General features: G+C 39.8%; 1 protein-coding gene and 1 long non-coding RNA gene across 2 annotated transcripts in view; one reads left to right on the top strand and one right to left on the bottom strand.

Moving 5' to 3' along the window:
• Positions 1–18,435, top strand: part of appl2 (adaptor protein, phosphotyrosine interaction, PH domain and leucine zipper containing 2) — a 43,542-nt gene extending 25,107 nt beyond the window's left edge. The window contains exons 11-21 of the mRNA XM_062993509.1: positions 87–275; positions 1,672–1,714; positions 1,835–1,891; positions 4,085–4,179; positions 5,143–5,301; positions 8,031–8,089; positions 8,289–8,463; positions 9,183–9,219; positions 9,376–9,531; positions 15,058–15,105; positions 15,204–18,435. Coding sequence (XP_062849579.1) covers positions 87–275; positions 1,672–1,714; positions 1,835–1,891; positions 4,085–4,179; positions 5,143–5,301; positions 8,031–8,089; positions 8,289–8,463; positions 9,183–9,219; positions 9,376–9,531; positions 15,058–15,105; positions 15,204–15,335 — 1,150 coding nt within the window. The 3' untranslated portion in view covers positions 15,336–18,435. The remainder of the gene's footprint in view (positions 1–86; positions 276–1,671; positions 1,715–1,834; positions 1,892–4,084; positions 4,180–5,142; positions 5,302–8,030; positions 8,090–8,288; positions 8,464–9,182; positions 9,220–9,375; positions 9,532–15,057; positions 15,106–15,203) is intronic.
• On the bottom strand, positions 4,942–20,446 carry LOC134311863 (uncharacterized). Its single transcript, XR_010011488.1, has 3 exons — positions 20,344–20,446; positions 15,225–15,412; positions 4,942–5,275 (listed from the first exon to the last, which is right to left on the bottom strand). It is a non-coding gene; the product is annotated as an uncharacterized LOC134311863 (long non-coding RNA).
• Between the last annotated feature and the right edge of the window lie 1,081 nt (positions 20,447–21,527).

Below are 21,527 nucleotides of genomic sequence, written 5' to 3'. Positions count from 1 at the left end.
ATTAGAATCTTCCAATGCATTTATTAGGGGAATTATTTATACAGTATATTGTTAATCTAATACTTTTTTTTGGCCTTCTGTTGCAGTAAGACAGGCCTGGTCAGCACAGCCTGGGACCGACTCTACTTCTTCACACAGGGAGGAAACCTGATGTGCCAGCCACGTGGCGCTGTAGCAGGGGGCATGGTGCTCGACTTGGACAACAGCTCTGTCATGGCTGTCGAGTGCGAGGACAGGCGCTACTGCTTTCAGATCACGTCACCGACCGGAAAAACGTACGGCCATCAGGATTAAACTGTAGCTTAAACATACACAATCTAGCCAAAATTATGTAGACATCCGAACATAAGTTCAATCAATAATTTTAAAACTCTTATATAAATAAAAGTATTGTGATGCTCCTTCTAATTTTTGCATTGCATTTGTTCAGTCACAGCAATTGGTAACAGGTATAATAAAGCAATCAGATCAAGTCAAATATATTCTTTAGTTTAGGTAAGACCCTTTTCTGTTCTAACATGACTGTACCCCTGTGCACAAAGCTTTAAAAGCTTGATTTGAGGAAACTCTAGTGGTCTGCAAAGAGCCCTGACATCGGCCCCACTGAACAGCTTTAGAATGAGCTGTCTTTTTTGACCCACATCAGTGCCCAGCAATACAAATGATTAATTAACAAATTCCCACAGATTTCTTAGAAGAGTGACTGTTGTTACACCTGACAAGATCACATAGAGGTCACTCTAGGTCATTTTAATACAATTTGTTTTTGAAATGGGATGTCCAACAAGCTCATAGTCAGGTGTCCAAAACCTTTTGACCATATAGTGTATGTGACCTGCTGGAAAGGTGACGTTGTATAAGTTACTGAGCTTGTTTGTATGACACATTCTTCGGTTAGTTTATTTTGCATGGAAGTCTAATTGATTTTATGCACATCAGTGTAATTGATTTTATGCAGTCAACGTGTATTTTGCCATTTAACATTTAACATGCCTGTATTTAATTAGAATAATTTAATTTAATTCAAGTAAATAAATTGTTTCATGTGGGTTAAATCTGGATGTAAGACTTTTTATGACCTCAGAAGCGCCCTTACCTTCTGTGTTTCCACTGTGCTATGATTTTTTTTGACTGCATTCAGCTGTTTCTGCAAGTTTACACTTCTCTTTTGGTCCCTACATCAGTATTCTTTGACAAACTAAATACCCCAGAGCCAGGTGCCTAGCCGCTATAGCTGGTTGATTCCCAAAATGTAGCCTGAAGACATAACCTACTCTTCTTTTTCTTGTACGTCTTCTTAATTAAATCGGCATCTCACGATCACCCAAAGACTTGTGTAGGATTGCCTGTCTCTGTGAGTTATTGTTAAAAAAGCAGGTTCTTTTGTTTTCATTCTGCTTGTTACACTGCTCAGCAGCTATTTCCCAGATCCATTCTCAAGAGGATCACACCACTAAAATCAATTTTCTGTCACAACAGGTCTATCTCCCTGTGAGACAGAGAAACTGGTTCTTTTCTATAACAAAAAACAAAAAGAGGACAGAAAGTCATTGGTACTGAAAATAAACAATCTCCACTGAAAATCTGCCCCAAGAAACTTTCTGTCGTATATAAATTGCAGCTCTGCAGAGAGTTCTTTTATCAATGTCAATGTCTTCTTTTTCACCCCAGGTCTATGATTCTTCAAGCAGAGAGCAAAAAGGAGTATGAAGAGGTATCATTTTTGTACATTTTTATAGCTAAGATGGATGGTTCAGGAGAAACCTGCTTGAGAAAATGTTTTAATAATAATAATAATTTTATGAATACTAATTATTTATTTTTTCCCATACAGTGGATCTGCACCGTTAACAACATTTCTAGACAGATCTACCTGTCTGATAACCCTGAGGTACTTTTTTTTTTTGGCATGTCCACACTGCTTATCATACACATGAACACATCACTACACTTTTATGGCAGGGGAAGAGTTTGGGCAGCTAAGATAAGTCAGTCCCCTCGCACTGGACCATTTTTTCCGGTGGATGGGCTGCAGCAATAAGCATAAGGCAACTTACCAAGTAGACACCAATAATTGATAGCCATTGAAAATGCAAAAATGTGCACAGGTCCTAAGTAGTGTAGCAAAATATTATCATTCAATAGATGCTTAAATTAGCCATGATTTGACACTGGGTAATTGTAACTAACTGGCCACTCACTGTAACACATACTGCATTAAGCATTGTATACTGATTAGGGGATTATAAAAATTGGTGAAAAAGGCAAAAAAAAGTATAAAAAAGATGAAAGACGGTGCCCATGTGGCTCAGCGGGATATTCCGCTAGCACACCAGCGCCTAGATTCTGAACTCCTCGGTTCGAAACTCGGCATTGCCACCGGTCGGCTTGGCGCCATCTAGTGGGCATAACTGGAAGTCCCTGCAGCAGACACGTTTCTGCTAGGGCGGGATGACCGGACTATGTGGATGGGGTCTTCAAACGCCGTGTAAGGACCCTGATTAGAAGATAGAGAGGCGCCTGTGCAGAATGTATGGGTGAAAAAGGGTTCCGCTAAGGGCTGCACACAGGTCGGAGAAGGCGTGAGCAGCAATATACTCTCCTCGACAGCAATCAGGAATCCCTCAGCAGCAGAAGACAAATTGACTACGCTAAATTGGGAGAAAATGCATAAATAAAATAGACAAAAAAGATAAAAGATGCCCAAATGCTGTGGCCCACCACCCTGAGATCTCAAGCCGGCCGGCCGGGAGCTTACACAGATGTAATTGGCTATGTCTAAGTGCAGGCAGGCCAAAGGGATTCCTCATTACTGCTGAAATTGCAGCCTCTGCTGGCTGGTCAATGGCACCTTTACAGAGATGGTGAATAATATAGAACAGTGTGCGACTCTTCATATGCGATACAGCTTATGCAGAGGTCAGGAAGCAGCTGGCTACTATACATGTTGGAGTGTGATAGGTACGACCCTCCTCATTCAAAGTAGGCGTATGCTGCAGTGAGGACTGATTATATTGAGTAATTGGATATGACTAGAATGGGAGATGAAAATAAATGCATAAATGCACTCAGTCTTTGCAAGCAAATGTGCATGTCATGGCTCACCTAGAATTTTGGTATTATTTCACCATCTTGGGTACACAGAAGTAGGATTAATAAAAGATTAGGTGTTGGAGATATCTCATCTAGGGAAAGACCAGAAATAACCAGAAACGCTAATTGTCCGTTACTTTCGAGCCCTCAGATGGCATTGAAGGAGAAACAGTCATGCTACTGTCATGCTACTGATAACTACATTGACTCTGGAATGCTTTAAGAAAATGTTGTTACTTAACACAGTCCACCACTACACGGAAAAATGCAACCTAAAACCCTTATTACACAAAAGAAAACCCATAAATTCTTTGCAGAAACACTACTGAGTTTTCTGGGCCCAAGTATATCCCGGCACACATTTCCACTGTCCTTCGGTTCATATCCATGTTTCAGCTTTTGGGTAAAATAGACATCGTTCTGCATGCCAACGATGAAAAAGAACAAAAAGAACAGAAACATGATATGGGGTTGCATCAGTGCCCAGGGTACGGGTGATTTACACGTGTATAGTTACCATTGACATGTAGTCAAATATTGTTTGTGACAAGGTGTGGCAAATGCTGCAATCTAGATGGCATCTTTGTGTATTGAAAATGTATGGTACAGCATGAAGAGGAGAATCAGACAACCACCATGAACTCTTGAGCAGCTTGTATCAAATCTCGTATCAAGGAAGAATTCCACTTGCAAAACAACAATTAGCATACTCAGTATACTCCTAAACAATTAAAAGTTTAATTATTAGGAATGGTGATGGAACACTGGTAAACACAGCACTGTCCCAACTTTTTGGAGTGTTTTGCATTTGTATTTTCAAAGTAAAGAGGGTTAAGGGCCTTGCTCAAGGGTCCAACAGTGGCTGCATGGGAGAGATGGGACTTGAACTATCAACCTTTCGATTGATAGCCCAAAGCTCCACCCACTAGGCTACCACTGTTCCAAAGTTTTACAAAAGGTCTTAACTTTTTTTCCATTCTATGTTCTCCAGGCAGTGGCCATTCGGCTGAATCAGACAGCCATCCAGGCGGTTACTCCCATAACCAGCTTTGAGAGAAGAGCAGAGGGCTCACCCAACCCAGACAGGTTTGACTGATGGTTTGATATTATGTCACTGTGTTTTTATCTGGATATTAGTGTAAAAAATGTTGATCTTGTAGCGAGAATAAACCTTTTTTTATTTTTGTGGTGTTTGTTTTATCCTTTGTTGCGCATGATATCTTGACCCCAGTGTGGAGTGGCTTCAGGCAATTTCAGTTTATTACATTTTCTCTTTCGATTGAACAAAAGCGACCACACTTAGCCATTCATGACCCATTGTTTAGTTTTACCACATCTGCTTTTTTAGGATTTTTAGAGCTATATTGTTGTCCAGCCTAACAGTTAAAATGTTAATTTTTGCCCCATTTAATGTTAAATGGATTCCTCGCAAGCACGACACACAGCTCCATTTTTGGCATATTATTTAAATTTTCTAAGCTATGCTAGCAAAGGCCACTTTTCCCCATTTTATTTGGGGAAACTACCTCTTTTCCAGAGACATTTTACAAGTGTACCTGTTTTGTGAGCACATATTAATATACTAATACATTAAATATAAATATATCAGTTCAAGTATTTACATTTAAATGCTCTTAAATATATCATTTAAGAGTATTCAAATCAGTTGTTTAAAGTCAATTAATTAAATGATCTGTTTTAATTCTTCAGAATCCTTTTAATTATTGTTCTTATTTGCTGCATTTTATTTCCACAGTACCACACTGACCATGTGCAGTTTTGACCAATTTTGTATTTTCATAGCCATACAAACATAGAACTTGAAGCATTTATTATTAAGAACCTCAAATGCAAGCTTATTATAAAAAGTAAAGCTTCACATGCTTACTTAACTGTCTACACATTTCACCCACAAAATCATTTGCCACACCTTAAGTGCTCTTATAGTAACAGTATGCGATGAAGCGTCAATTTTTAACTGCTATATCAGCCTTCATTTCATGCATCTTTACACTGTTATTAAGCTAAACTCACTCATCTTTTTTGTAGGGCTAAGCCAGGCTCTGCGCTCCCTCCTACCATTACAAAGCCCCTTGCTGCTTCTGCTGTTCCAGAGCCTGAAGACCTAATCGCCCCTGGAACGCCCATCCAGTTCGATATTGTGCTGCCTGCTTCAGAATTCCTGGATCAGAACAGGACAGGAGGAAGGTTAGTGGATGCTGTAATCATTGTACACATAAAACATAATCCACCAGTGTCCCAGACTAACATTTAAATTGCTGGTTCACTGCTCTAGGATTGTGAAATGCATATTTTAGGAAATCCTTCATTTAGGCACAGTCGGTTACTCACTGTATTTGTATACTGTACTGTACTTACAGAGCTAGCGAATGGAAAGGATTGCCTGTTTATTAAAAAAAAAGTTTTTAGAATTGTTGATTGAGTCAGACTTGCTTAGTCCAGGTTTTTGATGGTGCTTACAGATGAAATAAAGCAAATAAAACAATAAATAAATAAATAGCAGTTCTTAATTAAGTAGGTGGTAAATCAATCTCATTTTACTTTTTTCCACTTTTCCTTAACTTGCAATAGGCTGGTGCTCTTTTCTAACATACCCTTATAAGATTAACAGCAGTATCAACTCGAGACATTATTTTCTTGTGTTTGTAATTATATATTCATTTCAGTTATGATCATTTGGTTTGTTTAAGTATATGAGGCCAAATAATATTAAGGCAGGCGCTCAGGTGGCTTAGTGATCTATTGGATTGGCCCACCACAACACTAAGATCTGGGTTTGAATCTCAGCAGTACTATGGACCAGCTGGACGTCTACACAGACATGATTGGCTTTGTCTGAGTGCCAAAGCCCCGCAATAGACTGGCGCCCTGAACTAGAACCGGACCTGCAGCAACCCTGACCAGGATAAAGCGGCCGATAAATGAAATTCCGCAGGTGTATAACAGACTCCCATTAAACATGGGATAGCTGCAGACACTGATTACATTAAAATATATATACAGTGTATCACAAAAGTGAGTACACCCCTCACATTTCTGCAAATATTTCATTATATCTTTTCATGGGACAACACTATAGACATGAAACTTGGATATAACTTAGAGTAGTCAGTGTACAACTTGTATAGCAGTGTAGATTTACTGTCTTCTGAAAATAACTCAACACACAGCCATTAATGTCTAAATAGCTGGCAACATAAGTGAGTACACCCCACAGTGAACATGTCCAAATTGTGCCCAAATGTGTCGTTGTCCCTCCCTGGTGTCATGTGTCAAGGTCCCAGGTGTAAATGGGGAGCAGGGCTGTTAAATTTGGTGTTTTGGGTACAATTCTCTCATACTGGCCACTGGATATTCAACATGGCACCTCATGGCAAAGAACTCTCTGAGGATGTAAGAAATAGAATTGTTGCTCTCCACAAAGATGGCCTGGGCTATAAGAAGATTGCTAACACCCTGAAACTGAGCTACAGCATGGTGGCCAAGGTCATACAGCAGTTTTCCAGGACAGGTTCCACTCAGAACAGGCTTCGCCAGGGTCGACCAAAGAAGTTGAGTCCACGTGTTCGGCGTCATATCCAGAGGTTGGCTTTAAAAAATAGACACATGAGTGCTGCCAGCATTGCTGCAGAGGTTGAAGACGTGGGAGGTCAGCCTGTCAGTGCTCAGACCATACGCCGCACACTGCATCAACTCGGTCTGCATGGTCGTCATCCCAGAAGGAAGCTGACGCACAAGAAAGCCCGCAAACAGTTTGCTGAAGACAAGCAGTCCAAGAACATGGATTACTGGAATGCCCTGTGGTCTGACGAGACCAAGATAAACTTGTTTGGCTCAGATGGTGTCCAGCATGTGTGGCGGCGCCCTGGTGAGAAGTACCAAGACAACTGTATCTTGCCTACAGTCAAGCATGGTGGTGGTAGCATCATGGTCTTGGGCTGCATGAGTGTTGCTGGCACTGGGGAGCTGCAGTTCATTGAGGGAAACATGAATTCCAACATGTACTGTGACATTCTGAAACAGAGCATGATCCCCTCCCTTCGAAAACTGGGCCTCATGGCAGTTTTCCAACAGGATAACGACCCCAAACACAACCTCCAAGGTGACAACTGCCTTGCTGAGGAAGCTGAAGGTAAAGGTGATGGACTAAACCCAATTGAGCACCTGTGGCGCATCCTCAAGTGGAAGGTGGAGGAGTTCAAGGTGTCTAACATCCACCAGCTCCGTGATGTCATCATGGAGGAGTGGAAGAGGATTCCAGCAGCAACCTGTGCAGCTCTGGTGAATTCCATGCCCAGGAGGGTTAAGGCAGTGCTGGATAATAATGGTGGTCACACAAAATATTGACACTTTGGGCACAATGTGGACATGTTCACTGTGGGGTGTACTCACTTATGTTGCCAGCCATTTAGACATTAATGGCTGTGTGTTGAGTTATTTTCAGAAGACAGTAAATCTACACTGCTATACAAGCTGTACACTGACTACTCTAAGTTATATCCAAGTTTTATTTCTATAGTGTTGTCCCATGAAAAGATATAATGAAATATTTGCAGAAATGTGAGGGGTGTACTCACTTTTGTGATACACTGTATATATATAGTGCCAATAAGACATGAAATATTTCGACCTGGACGACTGTGTTCCAATAGATCTGCTGGCACTAGCGATTGTTGATCTGTAGGAATGGTGTGACTTTCTGTATGTGATCCAGCTCACTGTGAGACTTCATGTCTAGCAGATGTTGCCTGTGATTGCTAGCTCCTTTAAGCAATTTTTTTATGGATATGGGGTTATGGGGAATTGTACAAACTAGATTAGGAGAAAGAGCACAACTAACATTGTGCATTTTTGTCATTTGAAATATTTTATGGTTTGTTTTATTGAAGCAGCTATTAATTTTCATGAATTTACAGACGCACAAACCCTTTTGGAGAAACAGAAGTGGACAGTTCATCAAGTGCTGATGCTGATGGTAAGACACCCTGACTGTCTCTTTTTTATTTGAGCTTTTTATTATTTATATTGGATAGCTATGAACAGAAAATGTTGAACACATTCTGTTTTCTTTTGAGTTATTTTTTATAAACAGAGAGCTTTAAAGTGTTTAAAATAAATAGCTAAATATATTTCTCATTTTGTGTGTGTTTTTGTGTGCACACGCTTGTGTATAGACTCGCTGCTGCAGCAGGTGTTTGCTGTACGTTTTCTGGGTTCTATGGCTGTCCGCTCAGGATATACACAGGAAGTTATCTATGAGGCCATGAGGCAGGTGCTGGCTGCTCGGGCCATACATAACATCTTCAAAACCAGTGAGTCCCATCTGATGGTGACCAGTAGCTGCCTCCGGTAAGTCTGACACAAAGTGAAATTTAGGCAGAATCATTTTCATCAATTTCTTGTTCACATCGATTACTAGTAGTACCTTGTAGCCGTATTCAGACTCCAAACCATTTCTACAATGATTTTCATAACCAGGGATTTGAAATCTAGTATTTGCTCTCATATTTTAAGTCAGATTTATGGGTTCAAACACACATGAAAAAAGTTAGATAAAATCTTACTAAGGAATTGTAAAATGTGTCCCAGTTTAACCATCTGCAGTAGTGTAATGGTGTTTAGAAATCTTGCCACAAATGCTTAAGAGTTAAGTATAGGACATTTACAATTTTCTTTATTTTGATAATGCATCTATCAAAGCATTGAGTGTGCTTTGCTTAAACTTCAAAAGCTTTGACATATTGGAAATGAATGATGAGTAGAAGTCAATACAACGAAATCAGATTCCTTCAGCCAATATCAGTCCCAGCTGTTTAAAAGCATATCCATGACATAATGCACCCACCACTATATTTTACAGTATATATTTTTAATCTTAAAAGAGAGTCCAACAAGTAGAAGCTTTTTATTGCAACTCTAAATGTACAATAGTGTATCACCTTGGATATGGCCCTATTTACAGTATATAGGGCCATATCCAATTGGGTGCCTTGCACCCAGTGTTTTTCTGTTGAAATCAGACACAAGAAAATATCATTATATATAAATATTTTTTTATTGTCGTACAGGTTAATCGATCCTCAGACACAGGTTACTAAAGTTAGTGTAAGTATAAGCATTTTTCTTTAGCATCTAGCATTCACTTAATTTAACTTTTAAGTCAGTCAAATGACAAAATCTAACATGCACATGTTCTCTTTGTTTCTTTTCTGTTTTTCTTTATCTATATCTTTTTTTGTTACTTTATCATCTGTGTGTCAGTTCAACCTAAAAGATGTTACCCAGTTTGCAGCTCATAAGGAGAACAGTCGGCTCATGGGTTTTGTGGTGGAGGGGAGAGACTGGAGCGAGGAAGAGGTGGAGGCTGAGCCATCCTTTAGTGCCTTTGTGTTTGAGAGCAATACTGAAGGAGAGAAGGCAAGTTACCATTTCCTTTGTTAAAAAAATTGTGCCTAAGATTAGAAATGTGTCTGGACTCTGAGTTTTATACTGGAGTTTATTGCTGGAGTTGCGTATTGCAACTTATAGTGACACTTTACTAGATGTATACCCTCTAGGCAAACATACCAGTACAAGTTAGCTATGCATGTATGTATAAAAGGATTTGCAGTGCATTGACCTCTTGTTGCTACAGTCATGTGAAAAAGTTAGGACACCCCATGAAAACCTTTGTCTTTTTGAACATATTTAAACATATGGACATTTGAGCTTCATTTGAACAGTACTGAGAGATGGAGCTTTTATTACTAAACAAAAAAAAATGTTAAAAATTACTTTTAAACTCAAGTTGTAAAATGTAATGAACAAAAATGAAAATTTATTGTGAGGAAAAAGTTAGGACACCCCCACATTTATTACTACTTAAAATGTCTAAAATTAGAATCCAGTGCACCACATCAGCTGCAATGATTACACCATCGTTAGAGGACATTGGAGTTTTATTTAAACCTCAGACATAAGTTTGGTTTGCTCTTGATTGTTGAAGTGAGTGGTATCACCATGGTGAGATCTAAAGAGCTTTCTGAGGCCTTCAGAAAGAAGGTTGTAGATGCATATGTGTCTGGGACAGGATTTCCTATGAGTCTGGGAAGGAATTTAAAAAGATCTTAAAACAATTAGAAATCAGCCATTCCACTGTACGGAAAATAATTTACAAGTGTGAACATTTAAAACAACTGCCAACATGGCCAGGTCAGCCCGTCCTAGCAAGTTCAGCCCAAGAGCAGACCGCAATATGCATAAAGAAATATCCAATAATCCTACAATGTCATCACGGGACCTACAGGTAGCTCTTGCCATAGTTGATAGGAAGGTACATGCATCTATCATCAGAAAGAGACTGCACACGTTTGATTTTCATGGGAGGTGAGCAAGGAGAAAACCCTTGCTGTCAAAGAAAACATCAGGGCAAAACTAAAGTTTACCAGAGAACACCTAGACAAAGACCAGGACTTCTGGAACAATGGGCTTTAGACAGATCAATCCAAAGTTGAATTATTTGGGCACAGTAACAGAAGACATGTTTGGCATAAACCAAACACAGCATTTGAGCACAAGAACCTCATACTCAACTGTGAAGCATGGAGGTGGAAATGTCATGGTTTGGGGCTGCTTTGCAGCAGCAGGGCCTGGCAAGCTCGCCATTATAGAATCCACAATGAATTCTTCACTGTATCAGAGGGTGCTTGAGGAAAATGTAAGACCATCTGTCCAAAAACTGAAGCGGAAGTGGACCATGCAGCAGGACAACGACCCAAAACATTCCAGTAAATTCACCAAGGAATGGCTCAAAAGAATGAAATGGAGAGTTCTGGAATGGTCAAGTCAAATCCCGGATCTTAATCCTATTGAGATGCTGTGGGGTGATTTGAAACGGGCTGTGCATGCAAGAAACCCCTCAAACCTCACACAGCTGAAATAATTCTGCATGGAGGAGTGGGAAAAACTTTCCACCAGTCGATGTCAGAGACTTGTAGATGGTTATAGGAAACGTCTAATTTAGGTTATTTCAGCCAAAGGGGGAAATACCAGCTATAAGAGCATAGGGTGTCCTAACTTTTTCCTCACAATAAATTTTCATTTTTGTTCATTACATTTTACAACTTGTGTTTAAAAGTAATTTTTTCAGGTGTATTAGTTTAGTTATATAAGCTCCATCTCTCAGTACTGTTCAAATGAAGCTCTAATGTCCATATGTTTAAATATGTTCAAAAAGACAAAGGTTCTCATGGGGTGTTCTACATGACTGTAGTTGCCTTTACATACTTGGGTTCCTGAAGGTTTAAAAATACACAAGTGGGTATTGGGAGGTAGAGTGCAGGTAGATATTAGGAAATTATTTAACCATATTTGTAATGTAATATAGGTCCCTTAATCTTCAGGTTTGAAGACATTTCTTGGGCATACAATGTTTAGTACACTTTCTTGTAATATTTCTTGCAGCTGTCAGAAAAAAAAAAAGGTTTTATGTTCTTATTCTGTAGTGCCCCAGTCTCTGCAAACAGAAGACCACTATACAGGCCACTAAAACACAATCGACCTTTGATTTCATTCAAAATACTCCTACAGTAGCTCTTAAGTGTTTTAGCCAATGCTGCACATCTGAGTTTTTGGGTTGTGACCTTGGACCGATCACTGACCGATCATACATTTAAGTTGCATTTAATTTATTTACTTTAATTTAATCAGTAATATAGTGTTTGTGTGAGCACAAGCCACCAGAACAGTGTCAGTGCCCAATGGCATAGAAATACAAATCTCTGTAACTGTAGTGTACTGTACTGTAACTAAAGGATAAAGCCCTATTCCTTTGAAAGATACTTGCTTAGTTGTTCTTTTTTAATGGTCCCCCTAAATTGTTTCATTGATTTAAGATTTGGCCACTATCTATAATTTCACTTGCGATTAAAAGTCCTCAAAGGACTCCACTTCTCTAAAACTAAACTAACTAAGATCCATTGATCTGTTTCTTTATTATGTGAGAAATGTAATGTTAAAGATGGTACCTTGGCCCTTTACATAGTTCCTGGTGTAATATATTTGTGTTTCCTTTGCACTTGCATGTACCCTCTTCCTGCTATAGCAATTTGTGGGTTTCCCAAACTCAGCAGCAGATCCTAATAACCAGTATGGTCGCCTGAAATCTTCTTTTGCCCCTTGTTTTAAAAGATGGATTTCTGAGATCAGACACAGCCCAGATGATTTTGATGTTATAACAGACAAGTTAGATCATATAATAGGCATATACTGTCCAAAAATGAATTCCACATCACATGAAAAAAGCTCAGAGCTCAATGTATATATATACACCAATCAGCCATAACATTAAAACCACCTCCTTGTTTCTACACTCACTGTCCATTTTATCAGCTCCACTGACCATATAGAAGCACTTTGTAGTTCTACAATTACTGACTGTAGTCCATCTGTTTCTTTGCATGCTTTGTTAGCCCCCTTTCATGCTGTTTTTCAATGGTCAGGACCACCACAGAGCAGGTATAATTTGGGTGGTGGATCATTCTTAGCACTGCAGTGACAATGACGTGGTGGTGGTGTGTTAGTGTGTGTTGTGCTGGTATGAGCGGATCAGACACAGCGCTGCTGGAGTTTTTAAATACTGTGTCCACTCACTGTCCACTCTATTAGACACTCCTACGTAGCTGGTTCACCTTATAGATGTAAAGTCAGAGATGATCGCTCATCTATTGCTGCTGTTTGAGTTGTTCATCTTCTAGACCTTCATCGGTGGTCACAGGATGCTGCCCACAGGACGCTGTTGGCTGGATATATTTTTGGTTGGTGGACTATTCTCAGTCCAGCAGTGACAGTGAGGTGTTTAAAAACTCCAGCAGCGCTGCTGTGTCTGATCCACTCACACCAGCACAACACACACTAACACACCTCCACCATGTCAGTGTCACTGCAGTACTGAGGATGATCCACCACCTAAATAATACCTACTCTGTAGTGGTCCTGGGAGAGTCCTGACCATTAAAGAACAGCATGAAAGGGGGCTAACAAAGCATGCAGAGAAACAGATGGACTACAGTCAGTAATTGTAGAACTACAAAGTGCTTCTATATGGTAAGTGGAGCTGATAAAATGGACAGTGAGTGTAGAAACAAGGAGGTGGTTATGACTGATCGGTGTATCTGTTTATGTATATCTAGCTATATAAATTTATGTATACAGTGCTGGCCAAAAGTATTGGCACCCCTGCAATTCTGTCAGATAATACTCAATTTCTTCCAGAAAATGATTGCAATCACAAATGCTTTGGTATTAATATCTTCATTTATTTTGCTTGCAATGAAAAAACACAAAAGAGAATGAAAAAAAAGTCAAACCAATTATCATTTTACACAAAACTCCAAAAATGGGCCGGACAAAAGTATTGGCACCCTCAGCCTAATACTTGGTAGCACAACCTTTAGACAAAATAACTGCGAACAACCGCTTCCGGTAACCATCAATGAGTGTCTTACAATGCCCTGCTGGAATTTTAGACCATTCTTCTTTGGCAAACTGCTCCAGGTCCCTGAGATTTGAAGGGTGCCTTCTCCAAACTGCCATTTTGAGATCTCTCCACAGGTGTTCTATGGGATTCAGGTCTGGACTCATTGCTGGCCACTTTAGAAGTCTCCAGTGCTTTCTCTCAAACCATTTTCTAGTGCTTTTTGAAGTGTGTTTTGGGTCATTGTCCTGCTGGAAGACCCATGACCTCTGAGGGAGACCCAGCTTTCTCACACTGGGCCCTACATTATGCTGCAAAATTTGTTGGTAGTCTTCAGACTTCATAATGCCATGCACACGGTCAAGCAGTCCAGTGCCAGAGGCAGCAAAGCAACCCCAAAACATCAGGGAACCTCCGCCATGTTTGACTGTAGGGACCGTGTTCTTTTCTTTGAAGGCCTCGTTTTTTTTCCTGTAAACTCTATGTTGATGCCTTTTCCCAAAAAGCTCTACTTTTGTCTCATCTGACCAGAGAACATTCTTCCAAAACGTTTTTGGCTTTCTCAGGTAAGTTTTGGCAAACTCCAGCCTGGCTTTTTTATGTCTCTGGGTCAGAAGTGGGGTCTTCCTGGGTATCCTACCATAGAGTCCCTTTTCATTCAGACGCCGACGGATAGTACGGGTTGACACTGTTGTACCCTCGGACTGCAGGGCAGCTTGAACTTGTTTGGATGTTAGTCGAGGTTCTTTATCCACCATCCGCACAATCTTTCGTTGAAATCTCTCGTCAATTTTTCTTTTCCGTCCACATCTAGGGAGGTTAGCCACAGTGCCATGGGCTTTAAACTTCTTGATGACACTGCGCACGGTAGACACAGGAACATTCAGGTCTTTGGAGATGGACTTGTAGCCTTGAGATTGCCCATGCTTCCTCACAATTTTGCTTCTCAAGTCCTCAGACAGTTCTTTGGTCTTCTTTCTTTTCTCCATGCTCAATGTGGTACACACAAGGACACAGGACAGAGGTTGAGTCAACTTTAATCCATTTTAACTGGCTGCAAGTGTGATTTAGTTATTGCCACCACCTGTTATGTGCCACAGGTAAGTAACAGGTGCTGTTAATTACACAAATTAGAGAAGCATCACATGATTTTTCAAAGGGTGCCAATACTTTTGTCCACCCCCTTTTTTATGTTTGGTGTGGAATTATATCCAATTTGGCTTTTTGACAATTCTTTTTGTGGTTTTCCATTGAAGACAAATTAAATGAACATTTTAATATCAAAGCATTTGTAATTGCAATCATTTTCTGGAAGAAATTGAGTATTATCTGACAGAATTGCAGGGGTGCCAATACTTTTGGCCAGCACTGTACATACACATCTGGCCACTGTGAACACAACCCCCAATCGCCCCAAACCAGACATTTAAGACTTTATAGACACAAAACACTAGATTTTAACCCCAGCAATGTTTTCTTCACTTTCTCAGATCTGCTACACAATAAATCTTGGAAAGGAGATCACTGCAGCAAAGATGGTAGGATCTAACATCCCAGAATGATGCACACAATAAATTTTTTAGGGATTTCAATCCATTACTTAATTCTATTGTATTCCTTGTGTGTGTTGCATTAGGACCCGGAGGCTCTTGCCCACCTTATGAAGTCCGTGCCTCTGACCAACGACGGGAAGTTCCTGTTGTTGGAGAGTGAGACAGGAGAGGAGGCAAACGGTGAAGGACTGGAAGACCTGGAGTCTGAGGCCTGATGATTTATCAGGATAAGTGATGATCCAGGGTCAGGTGTTGCTGCTCATATCCTAACGTAAAACGGTGGGCATTGTTCCTAAACGCAGAAGATAAAACTGACTGTTTGCTTTTAAAGTATGGTACATTCTGGCTCTACTCTAATATCCCACACTCCTCAATACAAATGTTAAATTTATAGAGTTATAAAGATGTAGGTACACATAGGAAGACTTCAGCTATGCTAAAGATGTGATCATGTGCATAGGAATCTTGCAAGTGTATCTGCATGTGCACTATTAATCCAATCATTGTTAATTCGATAAGATACAGTTTAAACAAGTACTTTCAAAATCTGATTATTAAATAATCAGCAGTAATCAAATGAAGTAGGGATGCTGACACCTTACTACTGTAAACTAAAGTAAAAGCATAATTATAGCTAGCCCAAGAAATTCCACTGCTGACTGACTCTTGTAGATTTTCATATTATTATTACTAGGTGCATTGCATAAAAACTCATTAATTGGATTAATGCCAAAATCTCAACAGTTTTCTGATTATTCTGTACATGCAAAGGCACTCTGTAAACCCAGGCTGAATTGGCTTAGCTTTCATTATCATCAGACTCATAACTGCTAAAGAACTTAAATACATTAAATGTGTTGATACTATTTTAAGGTGCACACAGCAGGTGAGAAGAAAATATGAGGCTGCTTAAAAGCCTTAGAGTCAGAGCCTCTCCGAGGAGTCAAATATTGGATAGATTTATTTCTTCCATGCTGCTTACCTACAGTATCTCTCAGGGCTAGATGTACTTAGCCTTTTACGCTTACTGTCAGGCTCAGTTCGATTACATTCTGCATTAAAAAAAAGAAAGAAAAAAGAAAATTTTACGCATTGTGCTGTAGCCTAAACAAGATTTGTTATTGGCAACTCACCAGCTGCTTGTTTCTTCCTTCTGAATATGCAAACAAGGAAGGATGGTGCAGGAGGTAGGGGATTCACATGAAAATAGGGTGGAGATTGAAGTGCTCTTTAATATACAGTATATATATATATATGTTAATATATATATTCTGATTCATTTAAGGTTTGGGCAATTTAAGGTTTGGGCAAAAAGCCCCCCCAAACCCCCCCCCAAAACACACACACACACACAATTTCCTAAGTCTTCTTAATTGTTGCAGGGAGTGTTTACAAAGTCAACACTGATTCTAGTCCAGATATATCTAGAACAGGGGTCAGCAACCTATTGCATGAGTGCCACAGCTAGCACGTGGGACACATCTGCCTGTCATGGTAATTTGTGATAGTAATAACAGTAAACGTATTTCAAACTCAGGGCTGTGCCTTACTGATTGGACGCTTACTTAGCTTACTTACTCTGCTAGGGCGGGATGACCGGACTATGTGGGTGGGGTCTTCAAACGCTGTGTAAGGACCCTGATTGGCAGATAGAGAGGCGCCTGTGCAGAGTGCATGCGTGAAAAAGGGTTCCGCTAAGGGCTGCGCACGGGTCGGAGGAGGAGTGAGCAGCAATATACTCTCCTCGACTGCAATCAGGGATCCCCCAGCAGCGGAAGACAAATTGACTATCTGATTGACCGCCAATCTGAGACAAAACATCAAAGTTCATTTAAGGATGATGCTGACAAAATGCATGGTTTTATTAGTTAGAATGGGTGTCCCTATATTTTTGTCCATATAGTGTACAAAAAAAGGTTGCCGACCCCTGATCTAGAATATAGTATTTAAGACTACAGTCCACAACAGCAAAGGAATAAAGTTCAAGTATGTGATTTTTACATGACAGAATATTCTGTTCTCAATAGTGTTTTTATTAGATACAATCTAATATTAGACATCACCTGTGTCCTTCAATGACATTCTCGTTTACTTTCGTACATCTAGTCCTCAGTGTGCTGCAGGACTAAGAAGCCTAATACCAAGGGTGCTGTTTTAATACATTATCATCTTTAATTGGTTCAGAGTTTTTTGCTGCTGAATCATCAAGGCTGTGTGTTTCAATAACAGCTACAAGAGTCTGTACTTTTCTGATGTTCTTTCCTTTTACCTGTGATTTTATTATATCTGCTAAGCACAGGGCAGTAATATGAGGTGTAATAAGCCAGCAGTTACAGGGCTTTGTGAACTCTTGGGAGTTATCTGGATTTCTGCATTTTCAGCAATATTTGGTCTGATCTAAACTAGTCACATACAAAGCATTGTTTTATTCATGTCTTCATTCAACAAATGAATTAATCCTTCATAATCCAGATTGGAAAAACGATGTGAACAAAACCGTAATGTGTCCAGTAGCTGCTGATTAAAACTCCTTCTGACAATTGTCCAAATTTGAGCATATTCAGAGAATTCTTTAAGGTCTTGTATTTGGCTGTTCCAAAAATGTGGAAATCAGTCTCAAGCAGTTTTCCCTCAAGACTGTGAAGGGAGCACCTTTGAACTTAAATGTGGTAAAGCTTCAATTAATGGAACGCTACCCTGACAATGTTCTATTGTTAGGCTGAGATTTTGTGTTGTTGGTTTGTAGCCTTTTCCTTTTTGCACCTTACACCACTCAATGCTGTACATTTAGTCCAACCTTTGGATGAAATAAGACATATGGCCGAGACACTGTCCCAAGTTTTTTTTATTTTGGCATTGGACCATTCAGTAGTATCTTTTCAAAGAGCTGGTTGTTCTTCCTCTAACGGTCCCTTAACAAGAAGACATATTTGTATGTCTTAACATCTAAAGCTGTGCTCTTGGTGTACTCTTTGCACACAATCCCAAGTAAAGGAAGCACATCTTATAATGAATTAATAATTAATTCAAAAATTGAGGTAACTCCAAAGATACCACAAATGTTTAAACTGTTTAGCTTAGCTTAGTTTTCTGATACCTACCAATGAGTTAAACAAGTCTGCTTGCTATAAGCAAAACATTCATCCCATTCCAAGAGTTAAGTTGCATGTAGATTGCGGATAATTGCACTATTATTATTTCATGGTAATGGTACTGTAATCCACATACAGTCCACTCACTCTGTAAAGAGCTAGAACTTTCTCTCTAAGAACTGTGAACATGGTTTAGACCAGGGGTCTTCAACCTGTGAGTACTTGCCCGAGGGGGTGGGGGGGGGGGGGGGTGCGTGGCACTACGAGATTACAATTATGAACCGGTGGCACACGAGACTGGCGGAGGACGCAGCAGGCATCCGCGATTGAGCCGTGGTCTACTAAGGGGAGGGGCGCGTCGCGAAAGCCATGCTGGGCATCCGTGCCCGAGCCGTGCCTTATCCAGGGGACGGGGGCGTGGCGGAAGCAGCGCTTGATACACGCGACCGAGTGCTGTTCCACCAGGGGGGGGGGGCACACAAAGGGGGGCGCATGCCTGAAAAGGTTGAAAACCCCTGGTTTAGACACCTGTGTGCTACTTTACTAACCTGTTTACTCACTTTACTCTTTACTCAGGCCCTTTGCATTAAGTTCACTTTGTTCAAACAACCAATAAATATTCAGTTTTAAAACACTAAGAGACATTGCAATTTCATTAAAAAAAAATCTTCAACTCGGGCTAACTGCTGTGTTTACAGTGAATACATGTTGCACTTTTAGGTTTAAACTATTAAACAAACAATCTATCTAGAGTTCTCTATGGCTTAGTAAAAACTAATGCTAATATTTTCAGATGCAAGTGTTGATACTTGCACATAGATACTAAGTTAACTTAACCCAAAAGCAGGTTGTGTGAAAGAGGCTTAGGTTACTTAGTGTGGTTTACCATACAAAGCAAGTCGTTTTTGGTTTCTCATTACATTAGCTAATAACACAATCACTTTGTTATACAAAAGCCATTATCAAAAACGTTGGGACATTTTGTTAAATAAAAAGAATCTGTGATTTGTTATTTTTATTTCTACTACTACTAATAATTAAGAAATAAATAAATGGGCAAATAAATGGGCAAATAAATGGGCAAGCAGTAGCCTAGTGGTTAAGGTACTGGACTAGTAATCCGTAGGTCACTGGTTCAAGTCCCACCACTGCCAGGTAGCTGCTGTTGGGCCCTTGAGCAAGGCCCTTAACCCTCAATTGCTCAGATTGTTTACTGTAATAGTACTGTAAGTCGCTTTGGATAAAGGCGTCTGCTAAATGCTGAAAATGTAAATGTTCAAGGGGATTATCATCATGACAGATGTTGACTTTTGTCCACTTTTGCTGAGAATAATCTGGATAGTACTTTTTATCTTTGGCACAGAACTTGATATCTGAAGCTTAAACATGGACTTATCCAAACACATACCACGTTTCCACTGGGTTTTGGTCCATCCGGCATTTCTGTATAACACTGATGTATAGCCTTCTTTTTGTGGAATAATTTTAGGTTGCATTTCTTGATGCATCGGTAGCCTGTGTTAAGTGACAATGTTCTAAATAACTCCCAAGCCTATGTGGCTGCAAAGTCATGCAGTTATTATGCGGTTGTATGGTTTTGGGCCTTGCCCTACACAGTGAAATCTCTCCGGATGCCCTAAATCAGCGCTCCCCAACCCCGACCACTGCCCTAAATTATTTGCAATCTTGCATGGAGAAACGTTCATTTGCAATTGATTGAACATGTTGGAGAGCCACAGCCCATCTTTGGAGGAAAGCTCCAAAGGCTCAGCCTTTGCAAGCAATAATGATACCCTCATCTGTAACAATTTAGCTGCTAATTGTGGAATATTTTAAAGCAGGGTATCATAAATATCTTACAATCTTTTCACTCATTTTGCCCGTTTCAACTTTTTTGAGTATGTTACAGGCATCAACTTAAAAATGTGTTTAGAATTACAAAATACAATGAAGTTGGTCAGTGGAAACATCTTTTCTTTCTAATTTTGTTGGTTAAATATTCTAGAGAATTAATAAAACCCAGATTCTTTTTGTTATTAATGCATTTTACAAGTTGTCCCAACTTTTGTTAATGGCTCATACAAAAGTATAACTTTGAGTTATGTTTGTGCTGGTTCGGCTCTCTACTTACATTTCTATTTCTCCTCAAGGGCTTGTTTCTTTTACTAGTTCTTATCCACTTGCTTGAAATCATTAGAAGGTGTGTTTATGAGCTTATTTTCACTTATCAGCTGCATTCTGCAAGATATACACATTCTGAATTAGCTGCACTTCAGTATTTTACAAAAAAGCTCATTTATACATAGAACGGGTGTGTGTGGGGGTTGTTTATTTCCAAACAATATTAGCTGGCTGGTGTAACAATGGTGGCAGTCATTAGCTGATTCATTAAATGCAGTCTGTTGAAGTAAGCTCACTTAATTAGGTCGCTTTTAATTTTTTTTAGCTTGTTTAAAAGAGCCAGAAGACTATAACTGATTGAGGTACATATAATTACGTCTCTTATTAACAGTTCGGTTTTCGCATCTGGCTTACACTGGCAAGAGCTTACACTAATTAACACTAATAAGAACAATGGCAATGCTTTTGATGAAATGATTGGAGGCGTTGATGTAAAAGGCCTTGCACGTCTGTCTTTTCTTATACAAAATGTTCTTATAACTTTAAATAAAGCTGTATGCAGATTGCAAAACTTTTCTTCTGTCGTGTGTTATCTTTTTTTTTTTTGATGTATTTGGCTGTAGCACAGATTTCAAACTGCTCAGCTACAAGAGGAAACAGGGGAAGTAACTTTGGCCTCCAGAGCTGCTCTGCTCTAAAAATAACATAGGCCTTGTTTGAGAATTTTCAGAAAAGGAGGCAAAGATCTGCTTGGCAGTCTGAGCTCCAGAACATCCCATAAAGCAGTGGTCCCCAACCACCGGTCATTTATTGCCGGGCTGCACAGAAAAAATAAATAATTAGAGATCGCTACAAAAGCAGTTAAATTTCCAAAACTCTTCGGGTGTTACTGTCTCCTATCACCACTAGGTGGCAGCAGCGTCTCGTTGCAGTGAAAAAAGCTCAGGATTCACACTGATTTTCTATTCTATAGTTACTCTATTTTAAATCCTCCCTCCTCCGCCGGTCCGTGAAATTATATCTTATATGAAACCGGTCCGTGGTGCAAAAAAGGTTGGGGACCGCTGCCATAAAGGGTTGATGATATTTACATTTGGTAATTTAGGAGGCACTCATTAAGGAGTGGTTTGTTATACATCAGGATATCTGCAGTATATATGGGGGCAATGGCTTTATGGAATAAGGGAACATCAT

The sequence above is a fragment of the Trichomycterus rosablanca genome, chromosome 1 (assembly GCF_030014385.1).
Source record: "Trichomycterus rosablanca isolate fTriRos1 chromosome 1, fTriRos1.hap1, whole genome shotgun sequence".
In the NCBI taxonomy this organism is placed as follows: domain Eukaryota; kingdom Metazoa; phylum Chordata; class Actinopteri; order Siluriformes; family Trichomycteridae; genus Trichomycterus; species Trichomycterus rosablanca.
The sequence above is the reverse complement of the archived record's forward strand: the minus strand, read 5'-3'. Positions and strand labels throughout refer to the sequence as shown.